This window comes from Mesitornis unicolor, unplaced genomic scaffold (assembly GCF_000695765.1).
Source record: "Mesitornis unicolor isolate BGI_N332 unplaced genomic scaffold, ASM69576v1 scaffold54657, whole genome shotgun sequence".
Taxonomy (NCBI): Eukaryota; Metazoa; Chordata; class Aves; order Mesitornithiformes; family Mesitornithidae; genus Mesitornis; species Mesitornis unicolor.
The window spans coordinates 1-25,572 of record NW_010196828.1 but is presented as its reverse complement, the minus strand read 5'-3'; the positions used below and the strand labels follow the sequence as shown (position 1 = coordinate 25,572).

The window sequence follows — 25,572 nt, the reverse complement described above, 5'->3', positions numbered from 1 at the left end:
GGCCATAAGGGTTTTTTTAAGTTGGTCTGGTACCCTCTTTTTTCCAAAGCCTCGTTCTGACTTAGAGATAGGGCTTTGGTGATACTGCAGCAATGTATTGGGTTACTGTGTGCATAGCCTACCCACACTATCTTCAGTCTTTTAGTGTTGTTCGGTTGCCCTGTGCTTCTGTGGGTATTTTCTCTGTTGATTTCTGCTGAAACATCATTAAAGTAACAGAGCTCTAGATGCGTACCAAAACTTAAAACATCTCTATTTTTTATTCAGCGTTAGAGCAAACTTCCTCCCATGTAATAAAGTAATACGTATTTTCTGTGTTGAATTTATCCTGTACCTTACAGCTCAAGGAAAATTACAGAAACATTTTAAGAACAGTTTTTAAGTAGAAAAAAGATGTGGGAAGGAAAGATTACCCTTTGTCCTCTAATGTGTTGTTAATGTTCAATTAGTGTATATTAGTTTACGTGCTGGACACTTCAGTTCTCCAATAGGAGATGTAATTTTACGCACAAGCATGGACTTAATGCACATAGCGTTTTAAAATAGATTTTTTTAATTACATTCTGTTCTTAGTGACTATTTTAAAATTTTTTTCTTCTTTCATTTAGATACTCTGCCTGCTCATGGAAGATCCAACTTTAGAGATGAAAGATCTAGTAAAACATATGAAAGGTTACAAAAAAAATTAAAAGATCGACATGGGACTCAGAAGGATAAGTTAAACAGTCCTCCATCGTCTCCTCAGAAATGTCCTTCTCCTACAAGTGAACATAATGGACTTACAAAGGGACAGGATGCAGCTGGTATAAGCACAGGTTCTACCAAAAGCAAGTCTTTGGGTAAAGGAAAAAGCAATTCTCAGACAGACCCAGAAGTAGAAGGTAGGTGTTAACAAAAATAGTATATACATCTATTATGCAAGCCCAGCATGTGGCTAGGCACAGGACGTTTGTAGGTAGGACACCACACTTTGGCAATATTGAAGTAGTAGTCCATGACTGCCTTTGACTTACATACAATGGAGTTAAGGGCAGTCGACCTGCTCCTCACATTTGAATGATTGGCCTTAGAGAGCAAAACTACTGATGTGCAAGTCTCCATGTAGATTTGAACAAATATTAGTCATACTTTGTATCATTGTTTAAAGAAAAATCTGTGCTTTGTCCAGAGTTGTTCATGCTTAGATTTTGAGGAATATTGATGGCCTGGTTGTTATCGCAGAAAACATGGAAAGAACCCGCTGTCTGATACAGAAAGCCTGTATTCAAGTTGTTAAATAGGAATATTTTGTAAAAGAGATACTGTTATATGAAATTCATGTAATGCCTGTCCCTACCAGCTCATTATTGAAAGGTCTGTATAAAAAAACACTGGTCCTCACACAGGTCTGTGTGAGTTTGTGTAGGGAGTGTGTTTTTTATTAACACCTTTATTTAACCAGAAAGCTTGTGAATCTCGTAAATCAGCTGAATTTACTCGGTCTCAGTCGTAGAGTCACTGTTGAATCTGTTGGTGTGTCACTATGCAGCTTTCAGGTCACTGGCACGGCACTTCAGGTTCAGAACACAATGTCAAAGACTTGTCATGGGCCAGATACAATTTTCTCAGAATAGTGAGTTGTAACTAGGGATGCTGAGGGAAACAAACCTTGATTTTCTCAGCTCATTGAATTTTGCTTCAGGGTGATGATTTTGTGCCAGCATATATTAAATTGCTGTAGATTTAAAGGAATGTGAAGAAAGTATGTCTAAGTAAGACCAGGAAATATCAACCTAAAAGAGCTGTTTAAAAACATGTGTAGGTATCCTGTGAAAGTGTAGTACCAAGGGACACCTCTGAGATCCAACCTGAATTTGGCTATTGGGAACTGTTGTCTTGGCTTTGGTTTTTACTCTCTGGTAGTTGGTATTTATCTGTGAGCTAACTTGACCAAGGCACAGGTGATAAAATGTACCATTGCTTACATATGTTGTGAATATTATGTTAATGGTTTCTTAGAAGTACTTTATGTGAAAAACGGGAAAGTCCACTTTTCAAGAGTATTTCAGGAGATACTTTGGAGAATTTTGACTTAGACTTGTGAAAACAAACATAACTTAAACTAGCGATAACAAACATAAGTCAGAAGTGCATTTAATTAGTTATAAACTTAGAAATATGCAGTTATACATAGATTTGACTTGTTTTTTTAAATAGTTTTATCAGGCATTGTTTTTCCTTTTCTCTTCTCCTCTCTTTTCTCCCCTCTTCTCCTCTCTTTTCTCCCTTCTTCTCTCTTTTCAGCAGGTTAAGTAAATTAAAAATGCCTGGCCACACCTTCAAATCTAAGTAACCTTTTCAGTCACACTATTGAGATAATAAAATTTTAATGTTATGTGAGAGAAAGCACATAAAACACTTTCTGTAAACTTTCTGAGTCCTCTGTAATAAAGCTCAGCTGTGCCTTCAGCTGAAACAAAACACCTTAGATTCTTTCCCTGAAATGTAACTGAAGACTAAGCTAAGGTTTGCCCTGTTACCAGCAGTCCTTCATGTGATGTACAGTGACATCTTTAAAGTACTGTAACTTGACTGCATCAACATCCAAAGAGAAATCTGTAGGAGGTACCTCAGCCGAGAGCTGAAGTTCTTCAGAGCAGTAGTTTGTTTCAAGTTATACATTAATAAAAGATAACCAGGCTTTCTGTATTCCATTAAATCTTAGAACATATTTAGGAATAGTTTCATATGAATAACTTATTTGGGAGATTTTTTTGTTTTATGTTCCTCTAGATGAATGCAAGTTGATAAGGTGATCTATTTTACTTGTACTTCAGTCTGTGTGCAGTTGATGAATTTGAAGAGCTTTGTCCCTTTAAAGTCACTGAACAATATTCATGGGTACTTTTTGTTTGCTTTGATTTTATTTTTTAAGAAAAGGATGAAGAAACAAAAGCACTCGAAGCACTTCTTTCTAATGTAGCCAAGCCAGTGGTAAGTAAATAAAGCTTTTCATAAAATCAGAATGTATCTGTTGCTAGTTTATGTAGTTACGCCTCCTTTTCTCTGCCCAAGTTTAAAGGGTCTTTAACTTCCCACACTGAAGAAAACTTGCTTAACTTCCTGTTACTGAAATGTAAATGACTGAAGTAATTTCTAGTATATTAACATTTATGAAACTAAGATTGTCTTGATACTTATTTTGTGAAATTTACCTTCTTGACCACTCTAGGAAATCTCAGTATTAACCGAATTATAAAAAATATACATAGAAAGAACTTGTAATGTTGCCAGTAAGATAATGATGATGCTCAATGTTGTCTTCTACACACACACACTCTTCACGTAACTGTTAAAGAGGAGAAAACTTTTATGGAAGGAAAGACAGAGAAAAGAAGATGAAGAAGGAAAAAGAATCTGATTATGATAATCAGACTGCCAACATTGCCATTCATCAGCTGCATACCTTCCCCTCCCAGACAACCTGGCCCTGGTGTTAGTGCCCCAGTCTTGATGGTTCTTTCCTGTGTTGTTTTAAAGCCTGGTGAGGAAATGTTGAGAGAGCTGGGACTATTTAGCCTGGAAAAGAGAAGACTCAGGGGGAATCTTACCAGTGTACATAGATATCTGCAGGGCAAGTGCACACAGAATGGAGCTAGGCTGTTTTCAGTGTGCCCAGAGTCAGGACCAGAGACAATGGGCACAAACTGAAACTCAGGACATCAGGAAACACAGTTTTACTGTGAGGAGCCCTGGCACAGGTTTCCCAGAGAGTCTGTGGAAGACCCCCTCTTTGGCAATATTGAAAAGCTGTCTGGACATGGTTCTGGGCAGCTGGCTTTAGGTGACCCTGCTTGAGCCAAGGGGGTTTGACCAGATGACCTCCAAAGGTCCCTTTCAACCTCAGTCATTCTGTGATTTTTATAATGCTCCACGGGCTCAGCAGAGATTGTAATTACAGAGGAAGTTGTAAGGGCTTGGCATCCTGTTGTGTCCCAGCATCAGAATGGGTTAATGTACCTTCAGTGCCCCTGTGTCTTTGGTGGCTAAGCAGCTTGGAGCTGGATGGTGTCTGAATCAAGTCCTATAAGAAAGGGTTGAGAGAGCCGAGATGAAGAAATGGAGAGGGGTTAGCTGATCCTAGCTGTTGCTGCTGTGTAGATAGTAGCTGGGTCAGTTAAGTTCAGTAGCCCTTAACAGGATGACCTTGGCAATTGGAGCTAGTGGAGGGGCAATAAAAGAATTTTTTGAAAAGAAATTGGAACTGAAAAGAAAGCTTAGGGAGACTACGGCATGGGGGAGAAATGAAGTGAGAGGAGAAGAGACAGCTCTGACAAGGAGCACAGGTCCAAAGGACAATCAAGACTTGAAGGATCCTAAAATAGATGAGGAGTCTAAGATGAGAAGATGAGACCAGAGACAAATAGAATAGTAGGTGTGAACTATTGGAAGAACAAGATGGAGAGCAAATAGCTTTTCTATTTGTTATTTTTACACCTAACTGATAATGAAAGGGTCACGAGAGTCTGAACATCTTGTTAGTGAGACTGAGAGTGGTGGGAACAGTGAGCGGTAGTCACAGGAGACTGAAACTGCCTGAGAAAATAAAGATTTGGTGAAACAAGGATACCAGAACTTCACTATGAGACTAAAGGGCTGAAGTCTGGGGTGGAGTAAACAAGTAGTACAGACTGGAGTGAAGAACTGTTGATTAGGACCAGACTTAGAGAAGATGAAGAAGTGTCAGAAGAGGTTATGCCTGTAAGAAATGAACGTAAGTCTACATCTGATAGCACTGATTTTTATCCAGGACCTGGAATGTAATCCAGCTTTCCCACATCTCATCTTTCTTCTGATAGCAAGTACCTGCAGAGTCTTAGCAGCAGAGGCTTTGTTTTGCTGCCTGTTGTTTCACTGCCCAGCTATGCTTCTCATCTTTACATAGATGTTGGCAAACACCTATTGCTATCAGTCTGTCAGATCAAGCAGTAGAGACTTATGCATCATCCTACAGTGAGCCTTAAATTCTAGAAAGAACTCAAGGGAGTCATTTGCTATTAAATATATATATATATTAAAAATAGAAATAATGTGTACGCACGCGTATTCTAGGAAGATGAGCATCAAAATACTGCAAGAAGAATTCTATCTCAAAGTGAAGCAGGAAAGATTTTGTCCTGATGCTGGTCTATTGTGTTCAAGATTACAATCGCCCTTTTTTTTTTTTTCCTTTTTCCTTAGCACAGCAACACACTGTTCTTTCTGTATGGTCCCTGCCATTCAGTGTACAAAGCATACCTGCTTTTGGAATGGATCAGGGCTGTGTAGCTAAAGGGACTGATGTCTTTGACCCCTTTTGACTCCGAGTCATGAGAATCTGAGAATCTGTCCCAGCAAGGGAGCATGTGCCTACATTCACTACATACTGCATCAGAACGGATGCAGAAACAAATTTTGTTGCTTGGTTAGCTTGCTGCAGGATAATGCTGTCACTGGAGCATGCTGGACAACAGCATTCTCAGTGGCCCTCAGATCATGAGTGCTGGCTCTGCCTTTCTTCAGTTCATGAGATGTAGATGATCCTTTCTATCCTGACTGGAGGTACAGGAACCAGTTCTCTAGAAGATGGATGCACAGTCCTCTGCCATTGGTCATGGCATACAAGGTGCCATCCAAGTCTGGGGTGTCACCAGAGGCTGCACTGCCAAGAGGAATGACAACACTCAGCTTCCTGGGGTGATCAGAATTGAGACTCTGAGTGTGATCCACAGGTGGTGTCTTTTGCTAGGTTGCTAATGACATGAAAAAGCAATGGTGTGGCAGTACCGTCTTGTTTTCTTTCACTTCCTTTCACCCTCAACACTCAACCGTCCGTGCCTTCTACGCAAGGACGCTATTTCCCCTCCCCACCATGTCCTTACTTGAATCGTTGCGTATACTTGTGTGCCTGTAAGTCATCTCTTTTCAGACCTCAGAACATATCACAGAATCACAGGTTTAGGCAGACTAGACTGTGTACACACGGCAAAAAGCCAGATTCCCAGCACTTGGAGAGGCTTATGCTTTGCGAAGGAAACAAGCTGATGTTGCAGCTTGGGGGAGTGTAACATGATAAGAGAGGGAGGCTGTGTTACCTATATAGGCCTTGCAGGATCAGAAGCAATCTTCCCACAGTTTCTCCAAGGAAACACTTTTCTCATGGTACCACAAGTGAACCAGGAGATAGGGTTTTTTTCACACCTTCTGTTTGTAGTTCTCATCAGAAATATTCCTGCAGGTTTTTGATTAGTGTCTTGCTTGAGGCACTCGCTGTGGGAATTGTGCCATGATGCTGCTCTTGATGAATCATCAACACCGTGTTCCCTGGTTGAACTTCAGTGCTGGCACAGGCAGTACAAGATGCTGGCTGTGCTTGTGGCCATATGATCTGATGATGATACAGGTGCTGTCCAGTAACGCATCCATTGCACGATATCCTGCTCCAGAAAGGCCAGAGTAGTGCTGAAGGCCATGACCTGTCCTAGGCTGTCTCATGTCTTAATGCCCAGGCCCAAGACATGCACATCTGAATCAGCTGGCGGGCTCCATGGTGTGCTGTCATTCATGCATCTCTTTCTGCACAGCATGGGGCACATCAGTTTTGTTGCCTCCAGACTCCTGCTAAGTGTTTTTATGAACGTTTTATCATTTACTTAAACTTTTCCCTGTATGGATTCCTAGTCCTTTCATACATGGCAATGTTGGTAATGTGTTAATGTCACCAAATAACACTTCTACTTAGGGAAGTCTTCGATTTTGTATAGCCAGATGTAAGTTGGAGTGGTTCTGCAGGTTGCACCATGCTTGAGTCCTCAGCGTTTGATCAGTCTGCCCTAGCTGTCACATCCATTAACCAAATAGCAAAGCATGCAGAAGAAAAGACAAGAGGACCTGAAAAGGCAAAAGAGTGGAGCAGAAGGCTGAGTATTTAATAAGGAGAGACAAGAGGAGTTGAGAATTTGAGGGTTGGTTATATAGTGTGTAAATCCCTTGAGAAGGTATCATGTTTTGTGGTTCATGCATGTTCTCAGTATACTTGCAGGCTTTTAGGACGTGATGTACCAAGCTCACCATTTAAGTCTGAATTCGATCCAGTTTGCACATGGTAAAATTGCTCTTTTGACCCAAATCCCATGTGTTAATGAGGAGGTTCACTTCTGTGAGCTAGACTGCTAATGAAGATGTGCCCACCTCTTAGTTTCTTCTGTGCTGGGGCCTGACTCAAGTGCTTTCTGAGCACACACAGTGCTCAGAGCTGCAACCAAAACCCATTGCAACTGCTTGAATAAGCACACAAAGTAATAAGTAATGCCAAGTTTTCTGAAAAAGCCACTCCTGAGTGTCTCAGGGCACCTAAGAATAGTGGATTCTTCTGATCTTAATCTTTGTTCTTCAGAAACACTTTTTTCCTCCTTGTATCACAGAGATTTTTTTTTTTGAAAATATGCTACTGTGTCGTGCTTGAGAACTGACAGGAATTTCTGAAACTTCAGTAATTCATTTGTATAATAGAGCTCTGGCTGGTATTCAGAAAGTCAAGTGTTGAGATATTATTGAACATCAAGGACAATATTGAATAATTGCTTCTTAGTGAAGCAGTCAGTTGTTACTGTCATAAGCTTACATCACATGAAGCTGGAGTTTTGTGTTGGAATATTGTATGCTGAGGTAATCTAAGACTGCCATGGTGCGTATATGTAACAGAGAAGGGGTTTTTGCAGGAAATCTTCATTTTAGCAATATTTTCATACTTTGCTTTTATCCCTAATTAATAGTCTTGTGAGGAGGAATATAGCTGGACCTAGACTTGTCTTTAGACATCATTTTCTTACCTGGAGACTGAATCTGAAAAGCAGTACTAAATGTTTTATAAATGAGTTGAAAAGGACTTAAATTACATTCTCTGATTCTCTCTTGTCAGTGCTTGCAGCTGTGTTTTTTAAAGATTTTTTGACAAGTGACAGTGATTGAAAATACTCACATACCTATCTGTGAATTTACTAAAAAGCTCCAGAAGTTACAAAATATGTAACATCATACACAGTGTAGGTCCAGAAGAAAAGCCTTGATGTTACTCAGTCCCACTCCTACTGCTTCTCTTCGTTTTGTCTGGTTACTGACGCCTCAGTGCACAAGCTGTATCTTCAGGGACATCATCCCCATTCTCTGGGGTTGCAGAAACAAAGAAGGTAGCAGCTTCAGGGAGGTTCAGCTATAGAAGGGACAGAGTTGGAAAAAATTTCCAAAATTTATCCCTGCCAGAGAGTTAAATGTTGTACCTCTTGTTCTGTTCCTTCTGCCCTTGAGCACCTTCTGGTAGCGTCTCAGGTACCTGCCTTTGTAACGCTTGTTCCCTAAGTCGTTCACTCCCCAGTGCTCGTCAGCGGGGCTTATCAGTCCAGGCTTGGCTTCTTGCTCTTCCTTGGTTTGATGTGAGTGTGCATCTCTGATGGGGAGCCAGGAGTTAAACCTGACTGCCTGTTTTATTGCAGACTGCACAGTTTCTCTGGGCAAAATCTACTGGGCCCAGTTACATTGCTGCAGGTTGTAAATTTTCTAGTCCAGCCACAGGGCTACATGGGATGGATATGGATTTCTGCCTCATTGCAAACGCAGGATGGAAATAACTGTTATATGATTATTTCTTTCCTTCGTGTTTTACAGTTTTAACTTCTACATCTACTGACTTCGAGATTTCCTGATAGATTTTTATTTATACATATTTATTCTTCTTGTCTTTAATCCTGTTACCTTTTCTTGTTTCATTGACTCTCTTTAACTTCTCTTGTAAATTCTGGTCAATTGTAGCTTATTTGCTAACGTATTATTCCTTTTCCTCATATGCATTTATGTGTATGTATAGAGAATTTATATCTTTTTCTAGATTACAGCTTTTTGTGCACCATAAGGGTGTCCTTGATGCGTCTGTGAATATTTTTCACTTTGCATTTCTGAGTATGTTAAATTTCACTGATACTTGGTTTTTAAAAAGCTTTGGCAAATTGACCACAGCAAAGCTTCAGCTTTTCATAGTATTCTTCAGTCACATACTCTGTTTACACAAAGTAAAACAACCAGAACAACCTACATAGTTACTGGTTTTAGCTTGGTACATAATACTGCTTCATTGTGTTATGGTTACTGTGTTAACAGTTGTCATCTATTATTTTAGAAGCCTTATGGAAGGTTTACATGAGTTGACCAACAGACATTGCCCATGGGGGATAACTTGGGATAACAATTTTTCATCCAGTCAGAGACTTAAAGAACATTTCACCCTGTTCTCTGTTTACACTTGCTGGTCTGTTATGATTTCCACTAATACTCTGGGTTTAATTTTACTAGTCGGAGTCCTACAAGTTGTCTGTTACTCTGTAGTCTGTAACGTTGTCTTTGATCTACCTCGCGCTCCTCCTGCTCTCTCTGTACTGAACAGTTGAAACCTCTAATCTTTTAATGTTCCAGTAAGATGTAATGCCACCTTCCACTCACACCAACCGCATTACTTCTCTGGTGTAAAAGAAGATATACAGACTAAGATGTATGAACAGAAATGTAACCTGTCAAGAGTATAAGGCAGTTTGGCATTAGTAAAGTGTTACATGTCATGTTGTTATGTGCAGTTCTGGGCAAAGCACTAAAGATAGTGAAACAGGGAGATCAGGAGAAGAGTGAAAATGATCAGAGATGTAGATAAGCGAGGTGAGACACAGATGCTGACGGTCTTCAGATATATAAAAAACAACTGCAGAAAGGAAGGAAAGATCTAATGTTAGTGTCAGTGTAGTTTGTGACCGCATCAAGATTATAGTGAAGTTTCTCTTACCAGACTTTGAACTGTGTTTCCAAGAGCTTCAGTGGGTAATCTTGTTAGTGTTTGATCCCTTTCAAGATGTGATGTACAGTCCTGTTAGGATGTAAGGGCTTAGTGACATTATTCTCAAGACACTGAGGCTCATCTTGTTTGACTTTTCCTCCTTTCTGTTCGTCTGTTATCAGTAAGTCATCTCCTCTATGCTTTGTTCTTGAAGTTTTGACCCATTCAGGTTTTTAGTTCAGGAGATTATAGCAGTTTAAGGGCACCAGCTGTGAAGATAGCATTTTGATTCTGATACCCTGGTAATAGATTTTCAAAAGCAATTATTTCTAAAATATGTATTTATTACAGTCATATTGTAAAATGAGTCATTTCATATAATGAAATGTGGTTTCAATTCTCTTGTGAAATGATTGGAAATAGTAAGCAGGTGCAACGTATAAACCACAATAGCAGACGTGCAATACTAATAAATACCCACAAATTTTTAGACTTCCTGCTATAATAGATCCTAAAGATTTGTGATCACATGCACTCACCTACTACCTAGGAGCATCCCCAGCCCCTTTTAGTGTATGTGAGTTTCAAGCAGCACCCACTCTTCTGAGAAGTGGGTGCATCTAACTGCACATCTCCTTGGGGAGATGTGGGTGCTTTCGTTTTGCACGTAACTGTGTTACTCACCAAAATCTGTTCTTCCCTGCAATCCGCTAATCCACAGGCCACTGAGAAAGTTCCCCACTGGGTCACATAGCCCACCTGAGCTGTGGGTCCCTGCCTGCTGCACCCCAGACAGCTGTCATACCAGCTGGGGTGCAGTCACTCACAGCATCCATCAGGCCTGGATGGAGGCAGCAATGGCAGCAGGGAAATTTCTCGCACCATCAGGCCATGTTTTGATCATCACTCTGTTGCACTCCAGCATCTTTTATCTCTGTTACAAATTTTCATGCTGCTTTTATACTTCTGAAGCTGATTCCGTCTTAGTTTCAGAAGTCTCTTTATGATTCCTTGGTTACCATTTAATCCACCAGAGGGTCACTGCCTCTAGCACAATGAGTCTGCTGGGGCAGATGCTTCTCAGGCAGCTGTAGATGTTGCATTGACACAAACTGTTTATGTTCATATTTCTTTCACACCAACTGTTGTTATCTGGGCCTTTCTGCAGGCAAGCACCACCACAGAAATTCTTCAGGATGTTGCCTGTATGTATCTATATATATAGAGACAGAGATACAGATGTGTACAGATGGATGTATGTATATGTACATGGACCTTGTGAGGATGCCTTCATCTCAGTCACCCAAGCTCAAAGTACATTATAAGATATGTTCTGATATTCTGTTTGGTAACAGTGTACTAGATTAGAGCCTCAGGTAGTTGTATCCCTTTAATATCCTGATTTAGAAAAAAAATAAATTTGCTGGGGTAATTAACCAAATAGGTTCTAATGTAATTGGAGAGTCTACTTGTTGCAGAAATAATTAAATGCACAAAGAAAAGTTTCTTTTTGTACCTGTTACAGTAATGTCAGTCATTCTTGAGAAATTCCTGAGCTTCTGTGTATCTCCTATGAAAACTGAGTGGGCAAGAAGATGTTAAAAAAGACACAGTGCCAAAGAAAAAAGGCCTGAGACATTTCCATTTAAGGAAATTACTGATTTCACAATATATGCTTCCCATCACTTCTGCTTGACAAAACGTTCATTTTTATGTAGCCCACTAGGTGGCATTCCTTACTTAGAAGTTTCTTATGCAGGCAGCCCTGTTACCTAGGATTGCTGTTTTCTCAGAACATTTCTTACATTCCCAGCTTGTTTTCATCTGTAAAAACTAATTAGTGTACTGTTATATCAGTATAAATACTCTGATGTGCTAACGATGTATGATTTTCTTCTCTTTTATTTGATCCTACATGGAAAAGCAGCATTTATGTACAATGTCATTTAAATGACAGAGGTCTCAAAAATTGTGTTTCTACAGGTATCAGACATTCAGGCAAGAGCAGCACTGCTTACATGGTCCCCTCCATCCAGTGATACCAGAGAAGACACTGACAAGAGTGACCCACCAGAGATTTATACTTACGAAGTGATGATTTCAAATACCGGAAAAGATGGAAAGTACAAAACTGTATATGTGTAGGTTTTCATTATTTGTATTTAATTACTGTTGCATTGAATTATGTGGCTTAAAACATCGTTTAAAATCTGCACGTTGTCTGGAGTTTTAAATAATTAGCAGTTCTGTGCAGCTTCTCTCTTGAAACAAACTTCTTCTTTTCAGTAGAATTGGTTTTGGTTTATTACTGAAGTCTCTACTGTCAATTAGAACTTAAAGACTTTGTTGTTAACAGTTGAAAGCATGTTTTAATAGCACTAGAAACTATGAACTCTCAAGTAGTGAGAAATACAAATTATATTTGTAGTTATTTACTTCAGCACATGCTGCTTCTCCTGGTAAGGTTATACCTCCCTCCCCTGAAAATGCCCTTGGTAAGAGGCAGTCTTACGATATGAAATAAAGTAAGTAGATTCAAACAGAGCACAACTCTGACAGCAGCAAAACAAACTCTTCACTTGTGTCCTTTATAACAGAATGGTTTTCAATCCATTGATTGCAACTTGGAGAAATATAACAGTGAAACTTCCTCTTCAGAGGTAGAGCTCCCCAATAATTACAAATCTTTGTATTCAGCTAGCTTCTCTTCGTCACCTTCCATGGATTTCTTAGGAGCAGTAAATGGATCACAAGCTGGATATCCCTGTTCTGGAAGCTAAAGAAATAGCTTTGCTAACATAAACTGATGTCAGTAGAAGCAGACTAACAGGTGTTACTGAGTTGCCTTTTCTGTTTACTGCGCTCTAACAAGTCGGTATATACAGTCATTTACCGTTTTAGGTAGTTGTTCTTGCAAAGCTGAACAGAGCCCCAGTACTTCACTGTTTTTTGTGTAATAAAATACATGCATACATGTGCAGCTGATCTTACTGAGTCAGGAGGAAAATAATTATTCTTTAAAAAAACAAACAGACAAACAAACAAACCCACCAAAAACCCCAAGCAAACAGAACAAGAAAAAAAAAAACCCACCAGGGCAAAACAACAGGAATCAATTGTTAGAAGCCCCTAAAATTCAACAGAAACAAACCATTGGCAGATACATTTCCTAGAAGGACTGTCAGGTAGATGAGTTAGATGATTGTGTCTTTTTATAAATGTGTGGGATTCTGAAGTAGTTCCTTAAGCAAAATCATGTCTCTTTGCAGTGGAGAAGAAAATAAAGTTACTGTGAATGATCTCAGGCCAGCAACTGATTACCATGCAAAGTGAGTATCTCCTCTATTCATTAAATTCAGTGAAAAAGTTTTAACAGTTTCATTGTATTTGTGTATTTGCATGAGTCTTCAGATTCTTTACCACATCTCACCCTTCTTTGAGTCACAAATCAACATCTATATCAGTTACTATGTCTACAACAGATAATGATCCTGCGAGATATTGCCATTATTTCTTAACCAAAGTACAGCAAATAGCAGATGTCTCACAACTACATTTGAAATGTAAAAGCCGACTGATGGTAATGATGTGCATCCAAAGTAAAGGACTCTCTTCTTTTGCATTGTTTCTGTTGACCAAGATGCTTCCACCAGTTATAAAAAAATAACTGACATTTTGATAATGATATAACAAGGCAATAACTTAATTCTGAATACTTAATTTTCTTTGGAAACTGTATGTACAGATTGTTAAGCGAAATGTTACTGGCTCTTTTCCACTTTAGAGTCCAGGTAGAATGCAACTGTGTAAAGGGGAGCCCTTCAGAAGCAGAGAGTTTTACCACAACGAGTTGTGAACCTGATACTCCGAATCTGCCCAGGATAACTAATCGGACCAAAAATTCTCTTACTCTACAATGGAAGGTAATACTTGTTTTGAAATTTTTTAAATGAAAATATTTTAAACTCTTCAGAATTGTTTCAGATTTGTCAGTAACATGTCATTTCATTTAAATGGAAAATTTTTGTCAAACATACTATTTTCAGTCACAGTTCTGTGACTGAATAGTACAGTATATATACTGGATTAAATGTGGACTTCAGTAAAAAGAGAGATTCCCAGGAAAGTATAGGAGCCATTGTAGATAAAGTCACTGAGCTCTAATGAGCGGTGCTGGTTTGAGTTCCAGTCCCTTACTGTACTGTGGAACCAGTTTCATTCTGTGTACTGAACATCGGTTTATTTGTGCAAAGCAAATGAAGGGGTCTGGAAAGACAGAGATATAAGCAGACGTGCAATCTAGCTGTTCAGAAAAATTCTGTAGCATTTTACATTGCTGCCAGAATAATTTTCAAAGTCTAAATTACAAAACAAAACCAAAAACATGATACGAGCATTCATTGGATGGAGACTGAACTAGGACTGTCTTGGCAAGTGAAACAGTCATATAAGGGGAGCATATTTTGCCCTTCACTGGCCTTGACATGGTTTGACCCATACATGCATTTTTCCCTGAAGTTTTCTTGTAACCAGTTAGAGGTCTAATTTTCTTCTTTTCCTGTTGCAGGCATCTTGTGATAATGGTTCTAAAATCCACAGTTACCTTTTAGAATGGGATGAAGTAAGCAATTTATTTTATTTTTGTGGATTTTTTTTAAAGTAACACTGCACATAATGGTTTATGAAAATGATTACTTCTGTCTAGGGGCATGTGAGAAATATGTAATTCCTGAAGCAATTACGAAAACATGGTTATTGCCCAGATTTTTTCTTTATGCACGTTAAACAACAGGAAATTCCTAATTGTGTGATTCTGCCACTCTTAATAGTGCTTTTTTCACCTGTAGTCCAATACTTCCCTCAAGAGCTGACACTGAAGGATCATCTTCCTGTAACAGCCTTTCTTTTATACAAAAGGGGTGGATCTGCTATGCCCCTGCAGTCATCTTCCACTCCCTACCTGGACAGCTGTCCTGAGATGGCAGAGCTGCAGAAGCTTCATGGCTTTTTCCTTCCAAGCCTGTGGAGCTGGGAAATGGAAAGGAAGGAAAAAAAAAATACGTAATTCAATATATATGCAAAGTTGTATATATAATAGTACATACTAAATATATATACTGCTACCTCACTGTATGGGAGATTCTGGAGTTATGTTTAATCTGGAAGAACAAGTTTACCTTACATTTGTGTACTAATTTAACTGATGGACACATAAATAATAAGGTGAATAATGTGATCAAATTAATTTCTTTTTAGGGAAAAGGAAATGGAGAGTTTTGCCAGTGTTATTATGGCCAACAGAAGCAGTATAGAATTACTAGACTATCACCAGCAATGGGGTACACCTTTAGGCTAGCAGCCAAAAATGACATGGGAATGAGGTAACTGCTACTATTATATACATAAATACAGAATGTGTATGATTGCATGTGTGTACTTGTTTAGGAAAAACACGATGGCATTAAAAGAAACCAGAATGAAATGGAATATAGAATATAGAGTAATTCAGTTGGAAGGGATCTACAATGGTCATCTAGTCCAACCGCGCAGTTAATTCAGAGTATCTTATGTCCTCTTAGAAGCAGATAGTACGGCTACTTCTACCAGAGTCAGCCTCATTTCCTGAACAGCACACTCAGACTTTTGTACGTGATGTCCCTAGAATGGGGAGCATGAGTGTGGCAGAGAAAAACTGGCTGCTCTCACATGAAATCAACTCAGGCTGTGCTAGTTTTTAGCTTCGGTCTTTGTAGACCTACACTGACTGCTGAATTTGCTGCCTTGGACGTGTTTTCTACTGCTTGTACTAGTAATAGATGTTTGGGCTAAGCACTACCTTGTAGAGACTCACTCGTTCAGTGCAGTTGTGGCGTTTGTGTCTGATGTAATAACCACTTCTACTAAAATTCTGGGCGTCTTGCTAAAGGATACGCAACTCGGCCAAAGCACCAGAATTGAATAGTTTAGACACTACACTGCTTGTGTTCCTGCTGTGCTGACCAGAGCAGTACCTCTTGCTCTCTGCTGTGCTCTCTGCTGCTTTTGGTTCCTGGAAGATTTGACATGGTGCTAAATCTAAAGTAGTTCCTGAAGCTGGTGTAGCAATTTTCCAGGGCTTATCAAGCCACCTTAAATTTAGAGTGTTAGTGATGACAGTGTAAAGAGGTGTTGGTAATTCTGCTGCAGCAGGAGGTAAGTCTGGCAGAACCCCCGCTGCCACCTGTAAGTGTATCCGTGTTGTGCTCTTTGCCATGTCCCATTACTCGGATATTTCCCTTTATCTAAGGTGTCTGTTAGTCTCCTGTTACCCTGGGAAGTGGGCAGAACATCACTGAATTCTTTTGAAGCTCTAGAGCTTATTATGAATGCTTAGGATATGTGGTTCTTACCTTCAATTGCTATTTTTTGGAAGTGATAGAGCACCAAAATTTGTTTTTAATGACCAGCTTCTGACTTCAGTAGAGAATATCTGTTAGAACTTGAAAAATACCTCAAAATTACTGGTTCTTCATGTTAGGCTTGCACTACTGGGTGCATTTAGTTCTTGGGAATGCTTCTTGGTCTTCAGGCAACGCGAATAAATGTGGCTAATAGTCACATTACCAGGGCTCAGCGTTTCCAGAGCACACTGCCAGTGACCATACTACCTAGTAGCACTTGGACCTTGAGGTCCTATGTGGTGTAAAACCAGAGCTTCTCTAGCTATCAGCATAAAATTGCTATTTTACATTTGGTTTTCTAATTCAGTGTTTGAAATATTATCAGCTTTGTGCTGCAGCTCACCAAAGTGGTGTTTTTATAGCATGAAATAGAGGATGTGTGTTGTGTGTCCTGCAGCAGGCACAAGAGGTTCTTGAGGGAATGATGCCTGCTTGGACAGTGAAGGATGGCATAAGGAATAGGGAGCCAGACCTGGGGCTGTAATTCATGCTGGGCAGGGGAAATCTTCTGCAGACTCTTGAGTATGTGAAAACTACAGATGCCTCAGATCTCCTGAGGCATCTGTTGGGAGGCTTTGGAGAGTATTCTGGAAATGTGTTGCATATTGTGCCTGTTCCTGTGTCTTTGCTTAATGCTTTGGACCACTGTCGGAAGACACCATGGTGGGCTAGAATGACTTTTAGTGTGCTCCAACACAGTCTTTGTTATGTTACTGCCTTCTGGATGATGTTTCTGGAATGAATTATTCTCTGAGTTGCTGCTGGACTTTGTCTTGATGAGATTTAGTTGGAACTGTTCAGAAAAATAAGGACAGGGAGTGAGCTGGCAGTTAAGCAGAGTCCAGTGCTCGGGTGCTCTTCCTGTTCCCCTTTTACGTCCGAGCGTAAATGTACCCTCCAGGAATACCAGCACACATTACAGATGCCTGCAGTGTAAGATGCTGATCAGTTAAGTACCATTCTTAAACTAATCATGCCAAATAGATTTTTAAATCAATATTTCATAGCCTTATAAAGATGCACTTTGTTGGTTTTATGGTATTATTTAATTAAGAAGTCTCTTCAAATAATACTTATTAGAGTAGAGTGCCTGATTATTCCATATGAAGAATGTTGAGAACATTAAGCATCTGGAGACAGAATTTTTTCTAAGTTATTTTACTGACAACAGATATTTTATTTTTGAGTTACTTGTATTTTTAAATTTAATTCTAACTACACACGAAACTGTAGCTAAATAAAACTGGAAAAATAAAATCTTTTTAAAAGATCGCATTATGGTACTTCTAAGCAAATTGAGTTATTCAAATGTGGGTATGACTGGAACTCTTTTAGTTGATTTCAGTGTATTTTGAAGTGGTTCAATCAAGTACAGAAATTAAATCTTTTTTAAGGTGTGGGGTTTTTTTACGTTATATCTGCTTGTAAGGTGACTCTTTCAATAATTTGTTGCGAATAGAGATGGGCTTAGCATTTGTCTAGCCTCTCTTCATGCTGTCTCCATCCTACCTACGTAATGTTGATTTTTTTATTATTTTTTTTTTTTAGTAAATATATTGTATGCACCACATCATCTCCATTTTAGGTATTTTTTTGCTTGTGACTTCTTGCAAGAAAAAAAATACTATTTCCCCCAAATTTAAGAAGTTTTCTCTTGCTTTGCACTTTTCTACTTCTTGCCTCACAACCTATTTCACAGTCTGCGTGTCCACATAGGCTATACGTCTGTGTTGGGAGACCCTTGATAAGGTGTTGTCTGTAAGATTTTATAAATTATTTTTTTTTTGTAACTACCAAAAAGACTTTAGAGCAGATTAAAATTTACAACTTGGTCATTATTATAACATGGGTTGGGTAAGAGAGAAAGTGAAGTAGAGGTATCTTTGTGTTGAGATTTTTCCGGAAAGTCAGGTTTTGGCACATGAGATATTTAACTGGTACTGTTGTTTAAGCCATACAGAGAATTTTGTTTTCAGGGCTTCCTGATGCTCACTTAGGTAATACTTAGCTTGTAGATTAAAATTACATCTTTGACATTGGTTTTATACAGTTAAAAAAATCTAGACTAGCTCTTAAGAAGAAGTATTTCTTCAAATCTGATGTAGAAGCAGCAAATCTCTAAATAAAAGCCAACTGAGAACAGATGAGTGGTTTTTTAGAGTCTGGCTGTATACATGTCAGACCATCTCTTCAAGCATAGAACCCATTTACTGACTTTACATCCCTCTGTTTCACAATAGGTTTTTTAATGTAACTTATTTGTGTTTTCACTTCAAGGCATATCTAAGCATCATCAGATAAGGATAACAACTGTGTTAGGAGATTCACTGCTGTACACTCTGCTTCATTTGTTCTGCAATAAGACTTCCATATTGGCAACTCTTAAAGTAACTTAACATTGAATGAGGCTATTCTATTACTTTCTGAATCACTAGAGAAACTGGTTCTTCACAACGTACTTGAAGCACATAATTGCTGGCTAGGAAGCAACATTGTTTTTGAGGTCTTCTCATATGCTCTTACGTCTTCATGTTTTCATTTTGAATAGGAAGGACACTGTGGTGCTAATACATTATTGCATATAGAGGTCTGCTGTTCTAGAATAATGACTTGTATGAAAAAACAAAATGTTTTGGTTAGCAAAAAAGGTTTTAAGTGTATCTACAAAGGAATCTTTCAATTATGAACATGTTAACCTTGTTCAAATGTTTTGTTACTGTCAAACTCATGGGCAAATTAAGTCATCTGCTTGTACCAGCTTGCAATTTCCAGTTGCACACATGTCCAAGAAACTGTTATAGCTGTGTTTAGTAAGAATTATGTTTTTCTTGATACTCATTATTGTGCCTAGTGAGTTTACATACTGTCTGTTTTAAACAGTGGTTTTAGTGAAGAAGTCCTGTATCATACCTCAGGCACTGCCCCAACCACACCAGCAAGTCCTTTGCTGATTAATGCTGGAGTCACTTGGTTATCCCTACAGTGGACAAAACCCTCAGGAACACCATCGGATGAAGGAATCTCATATATATTAGAGATGGAGGATGAGAACTCAGTAAGTTTAGAATACTTATTCTCGATAAGAAAAAAATACTATGTGTGTGTTTGATACACTATTGTATTAAGTTTAACAATGATTACTTTTGGTAGAATATTCTACAAGGAACTATATTTTCTGAAATTAAGCTAATGGTCTGTCATTGCTGTGACCAAGCCACATAGCTTTCTCTTTCTTCTTGTGACAGTAATCATTATGAGTATTATTAAGACCCAATCCAACAAAGACTTTTAAATTAACTTTTGATTTTGTGAATTTATGTGTGAAAGCTAAACCTTATAAGAGTGGGTTCAAAGTAATTGCATCATGATGTGTGGTCCCTCGAGGTGTCATTTCAGCCTGATCACCTTTGTTCTAAAATGGATCCTATGAAAGTGTTAGGTATAGTTTCTGTTGTTACTTTTGTTCTGTTTGTTACTTTATGTTTTTCTTTACCGCTTTTTTCTCCTCTTCTGGTTGAAGAATGGTAAATTAATTTTCCTCTCTCCAGCAAAAAAAATCTAATGTTTACACGTTGGAGTTACACTTACCACTTTGTCAGAGAAGCATAACAATTACAGTCTGAAACAGTAATTTATTTGTATAAAGTATGCTGTATGGTCTGGTCTGAAAATATGTTTCAAGTAATTCTGTTAAATTCTGCAGGGATACGGTTTCAAGCCAAAATATGATGGTGACGATCTTTCTTACATGGTGAAGAATTTGAGGCGTAGTACAAAATACAAATTTAGGGTAAGATTTTTTTTAATATATTTTGGGGGATTTTTTTGCACCAAAGTAGCTTGAGATTGACTCAGAAGCAGAGGAGGCTTTTTTTTAAGAAAAAACAAATTTGAAGCCAGTTTCATACAATTTCAGTCTCTTAAAACTATTGGCTGAACACTTGCTTCTACACTGAAGTAGTAAGAACCTCCCTCTGCAAGGGCATAACACAGTTGCAGGTATCTTGAAATTCTACTTGATAAATCAATGTTCTTAACAACTGGGTTTTTTATTTGGCTTCTGTGTTGCATATTAAGGTAATACTACATGAAGGTAGTTATGGGTTCTTTGATAGCCTCTAAACATCTGAAAGTGTTGGAGTGAGGAACAACTTCGGTCGAAAAAAACATTTGTCAGTGCTAGCATAGCTCTGAGTCCAAGTTAGTAAATCATGGATATTACCATGCTGCTGAGGCCATTCTAATAGGTCGTGAGAGCTGAACTTGTTAGTTCAGGATGAAGTCTGTCTTAACCATGAGCTTCTGGGTGTGACGAAAACCAAATAAGAAATATACCTGCTATGGAAAGGTGGCCAGATAGCCATTAAGGACTACAAGAGCCTTGCTGGGACATGTAGAGATGCAGTCAGGAAGGCTGAGGATCAGCTAGAACTGATGGCCAAAGATGTCAAGAACAACAAGAAAGGGTTCTTCAGGTACGTAAGCAGTAAGCGGAAACACAGGGAAGACTTACATCAGCCCATTGCTAAACAGGGCAGAGAAGCAAGTTACGACAATGCCAATAAGGCAGAGGTTCTCAATACCTTCTTTGCCTCTATCTCTACTGACATAGCTGTACCCCAGATCACAGGATGAAGTAGCTGTGAGCCACTGGTGGTAGAGCAAGGGCTGGGCTGTGGCCTCTTGCAAGGGCTCAACCCACATCAGTCTACAGGCCAGGACATAATCCACTCCAGAATGTTAAGAGAAGTGGCTGACATTGATGCAAGGCTGCTATCTGTAGTATTTGAAAAGTGGTGATCAGGGGATATTCCTCATGACTGGAAGAGGGCAAATGTCATGCCCATCTGCAAGCAGGGCCCAAAAGAGGACATGCCCATTTGTCTTACTTGAGTCCCCAGGAAAGTAATGGACCAAGTCCTCCCAGAAACTATTACAAGTCAAATGAAGCTGGTGATTGGGAAAAGCCAGCATGGATTTACCAAAGGCAAATCACACCTGACTGACCTGATCACCTTCTACAACAGAGGAACACTTTTCATTAGGCTGGGAAGAGCAGTGGGTGTTGTTTACCTGGACTTCAGCAAGGCATTCAACAATGTGTCCTACAGCCTTCTGGACAAACTGGCAAGTTACAGGCTGGATGAGTGGTCTGCAAGATGAGTGGCCAACAGACCACACTCAGAGGGTGGTGATCAGTGGTTTTTACTCAGGCTGGCAACCTGTCAGGAGTAGAATCCCCTAGAGATCGATACAGGACCCCACGCTGGACATATTCACAAATAATCTAAATGATGGAATTGAAAGCACCCTTGCCAAGTTCGCTGGTGACACCAAACTGAGTGGTGCGATGGACACATCACAAGGAAGAGCCATCTTACAGAGAGACCTGGACAGTCTGGAAGAGTGGGCTAGCAAGAACAGTAAGAAGTTTAACGCAGACAAGTGCAAAGTCCTGCACGTGGGTCAGAATAACCAAGGAGCACAATATAGGCTAGGAGCAGCCTTGCTGAAAGGGTCCTGGTGGACAAACTGACTATGAGCAGTGCAACACTGCAGCAGCAAAGGCAAATTGGGTTCTGGCCTGCACCCCCAGGGGCATTACTGGATAAGAGATGTGATCATCCTGCTGTATTTGGCTCTTGTCAGGCTGCACCTGCAGCACTGTGTCCAGTTCTGATCCCCACAGTTCAAAAAAGACAAAAACAGGCTGGAGAGGGTCTAAATGAGAGCCACAAAGATGATAGAACCTGCCCTATGAGGAAAGATTAAGGAATTAGATCTTTTCTACCTGGAGAAGAGAAGGCTCAGGGGAACCTCACCACACTTTGCTATTACTTAAAGGGCAGCTGCAAAGAGGAGAAAGGCTCTCTCTTCACAAGGAGTTACATGGAGAGGACAAGGGGCAGTAGGTGCAAGTTGCACTGGGAGAGGTTTCATCTTGGTATAAGAAATAAATTTCTCATAGTGAGGAGAATAATCACTGGAACAACATCCCCAAGGATGTGGTGGAGCCCCCATCGCTAGATGCTTTCAAGACACGACTGGACAGGATGTTAGATAATCTCATCTAGGCTCACTTTTCCTTGAAAGGTTGGACCAGATGATCTTTCAAGTCCCTTCCAAACTGGGCTGTTATAAGTCACTCTTGAACAGTTGCTTGGGTTTTTGAACAAGCCTAAAGGCATGTTGCTTTTTTACATCACTTAATATTTATATAATTTAAAATATACAGTGTGTTCCAAGGACTGTACCAGACTGAGACTGTTAACAGTGACACGTGAACTTAAACTGACAGTTACCTTGAAACTACCTTTTGCTGGACTTGATCACATTCTTCGTTTGAAAGTAATCCTACATGTTGATCATATGTATTATTGGTAAATACATAGTTAACTTAGAAGCATCCTAAGTTTCTCAATAAAATAAAACCCCAAAGTTTATACCATTAGCAAAACAGTAAACAGAAGTCTCTGTTCACTCATTCACAGGACACAAAGGAGAAACAAATGTTGTGTTAATCAGGTCTTTAATTTTTATTATACAGAGGAAAGACTTAATTAGTAGTAATATTCCTTAAGGCTTTTGAAAGAAGCTTTATAACCATTGGAAAACTCATTGTAATACGTAAATGCTAACTGTGCCTGTTTAACTTCATTTCTAAGGGCACAAAGACAACCAGATGATGGTTAATCTTGTAAACTGTATCGAGAGACTTAGTGTCTGAGAGACGTTAGCTCACATTTCCTTTTCTCAATCTGTACTAATGTTGCTGCTGTCATTTTGCTTCTGCTCATTTTTAAAACACACATAAAAGCCAAAAACCCCTTTTTTTTAGGTTTAATTTTTTGTTAGGAACAAATGAAAATATGTAGTAAACTAACTGCAGACACAACTTGGATGTATAGAATAGCAGCAGTTTGTTTTCCTAGGATCATATCAAAGTCTTTTTGGGAATCATCTGAGTCAAACTTGTGTAAAAAGCAGAGTAATTCAACCCTGTCCTAGCCCTGTTGAGCTCAGACTTCAGTAATTCCCACAAGGGAGATTCGACCACTTCTCTGGGCAGGCTGTTCTCTTGGTGATTCATTTCTTTTCTTACACCCAGCTAGAATTTTACCTAATACATTTTTTGCCCACTGTCTTTTGTCCTTTCATCGCAGATCCTGTTGAAGTCAGTGGTTTTGTTTCTTCTGTGACTACCGTTTAGGTATTGGAAAGCTGTGATTAGATCACCCCCAATGAAACTTCTTTTTTTCTTAGGCAGGATAAACCGAAGTTCTTCAATCTTTCTTCCTGTGTCAGGCTCTCCAACCCTCTAATCATCATGCTGGCCCTCTTCTGGAATCTGTCCATTTTCCCAGTGTCTCTCTTGAACTGGGAGGACCAAAACTGGACACAGTATTCCAGGCATGGCCTAGAAAGTGCTGAACAAAGTTGTGTAATCACATCCCTTGTTCTGCTGGCTAAATTCTTGCTGATGCAGCCCATGAAACAATTTGGCTTTGCTACTGCAAGGGCACTTTGTTGAATCATTTGGCTTGCTCTCCACCAGGATCCCAAGGGCCTTCTCAGCAGACCTGAGAGAAGCTGACTGTCCAGTCAGAGCCCAGACTGTACTGCTGCTAGGATTATTCCATCCCAGGTGCAAAACTTGACATTTAACTTTGTCTAAACTCACATGGTTCTTGTCAATGGAATCCTCCAGCCTGTCAAAGTCTGTCTGTATGGGGACTCTTTCTTCCAGCGTATCTCTCTCTCTGCTCCTAGTTTGGTCTCCCATGCAAATCTGGAGAGGATGCATTCACTTCTGTCATCCAGATTAGTTATAAAAATATCAAATAGTATCTGACATTGTTTTGGTTACTGAAGAAATCCACTGATGCGCAGCTACCAAATTTGCCTTTGAACCATTAACCCCACTGCCTGCTGAGTGTGGCATCCTGTGAGGTTTTCCACACCCATTTTGTGGTCCATCAGTCCTGTCTGTATCTTACCAGCTTGTCTACATGGATGCTGTGGGAGACCATGTCAAACTAAAATCAGGGTAGATGATGTCCACAGCTCTCCCCTCACCTATTGAGCAAGTTGTTTCACCGTGGAGGCACGTGTTGGTCGAACGTGTTTTACCCTTGATAAATCTAGTCACATTCGTGTGCCCATCAACAGCTTCCATAACAACTTTTGCCATAATTTCCTTTGGGACTGAAGCGTTTGTCACCTTTGCTGGTTTTAATACAACTTATCCATATAAGCACTTTTTAATCTCTGAATGTATGTCCTTAAGGTACCGTAATAACATGAGAGCACTATTTAATTAATCCCAATTATTCATTTTTTTCCAGCAGTTAGTAAAGCATCATTTTTGCTCTTCACTTAATTACACAAAAATATTTTTACCTCAGTGGGAAAGGAATTGCAATTAAAATTTTAATACTTCCAAGTTCTTTCAGTGGAAGTTTAAAAGTAGCCTCTTTGTAGTGTGTCATTTTTAATAATCTTTTGTTTCCATGCTTTTGTAAAGGTTTTTTTTTCCTCATGCATGTATTTCATTATCAATAAATTGCACAACTCCAATTAAAAAGAATAGTCCTTAGACCTGTCTAATTTCTGAGTATCTTAGATTGTTTTAAAAAAAAAAACAAGTTTTCAGATCCTTGACTTGAAATAAAGTGGCCTGAGCACCCACAGAGTCCATTAGGGTCACTGAGATTTGCATGTCCTGATTATCTTCCATGGTCAGGGAACGCTCAAGTGTCCTAAGTGGAAGGCTAACTTTATGCACCAGTGTTTGAAATTTGGGGGGTATGAAAGGTTATTCAATTTGTGAATTTATCTTTTTTTCATCTTCACAATTACTGGGGGGGGGTTAAGTATTTTCTTTTTCTGGCAATTTGCAGAATTTTTAATTTCAGTATAGTGATTGTCCAACTGTGGGACTAACGAAAATGTAAAATGAAGGTATGTCATAGCTTTAGTTCTTGCTATAATTTATTGTGTAGCTAAGTAGCTAAGCACACATACAAATTATTTTCATGTTACTATTCACAGCAAATAGCATAGCAGTAGCCAGCATGTTTGTTCTGGTTGTAATATTTTTTTAATGTATTTACAGGTCATTGCTTATAACTCAGAAGGGAAAAGCAGTCCAAGTGAGACAGTAGAGTACGTTACTTGTCCAGACAAGCCTGGAGTACCTTCAAAACCTGCAGTTAAAGGAAAAATTCACGCACAGAGTTTTAAAATAACCTGGGGTGAGATTGTTGTCCAGCTCTGTTTAGAGTACATCCTGTGTTT

General features: G+C 39.3%; 1 protein-coding gene across 1 annotated transcript in view; it reads left to right on the top strand.

The window, feature by feature from the left end:
* Positions 1-25,529, top strand: part of LOC104543882 (fibronectin type-III domain-containing protein 3a-like) — a gene marked incomplete at its 3' end in the record, with an annotated part of 36,405 nt that extends 10,876 nt beyond the window's left edge. The window contains exons 5-14 of the mRNA XM_010188599.1: positions 609-881; positions 2,915-2,973; positions 11,819-11,976; positions 13,105-13,164; positions 13,620-13,758; positions 14,403-14,456; positions 15,092-15,216; positions 19,156-19,330; positions 19,979-20,065; positions 25,391-25,529. Of these exons, the coding sequence (XP_010186901.1) occupies positions 609-881; positions 2,915-2,973; positions 11,819-11,976; positions 13,105-13,164; positions 13,620-13,758; positions 14,403-14,456; positions 15,092-15,216; positions 19,156-19,330; positions 19,979-20,065; positions 25,391-25,529 (1,269 nt within the window). The remainder of the gene's footprint in view (positions 1-608; positions 882-2,914; positions 2,974-11,818; positions 11,977-13,104; positions 13,165-13,619; positions 13,759-14,402; positions 14,457-15,091; positions 15,217-19,155; positions 19,331-19,978; positions 20,066-25,390) is intronic.
* Between the last annotated feature and the right edge of the window lie 43 nt (positions 25,530-25,572).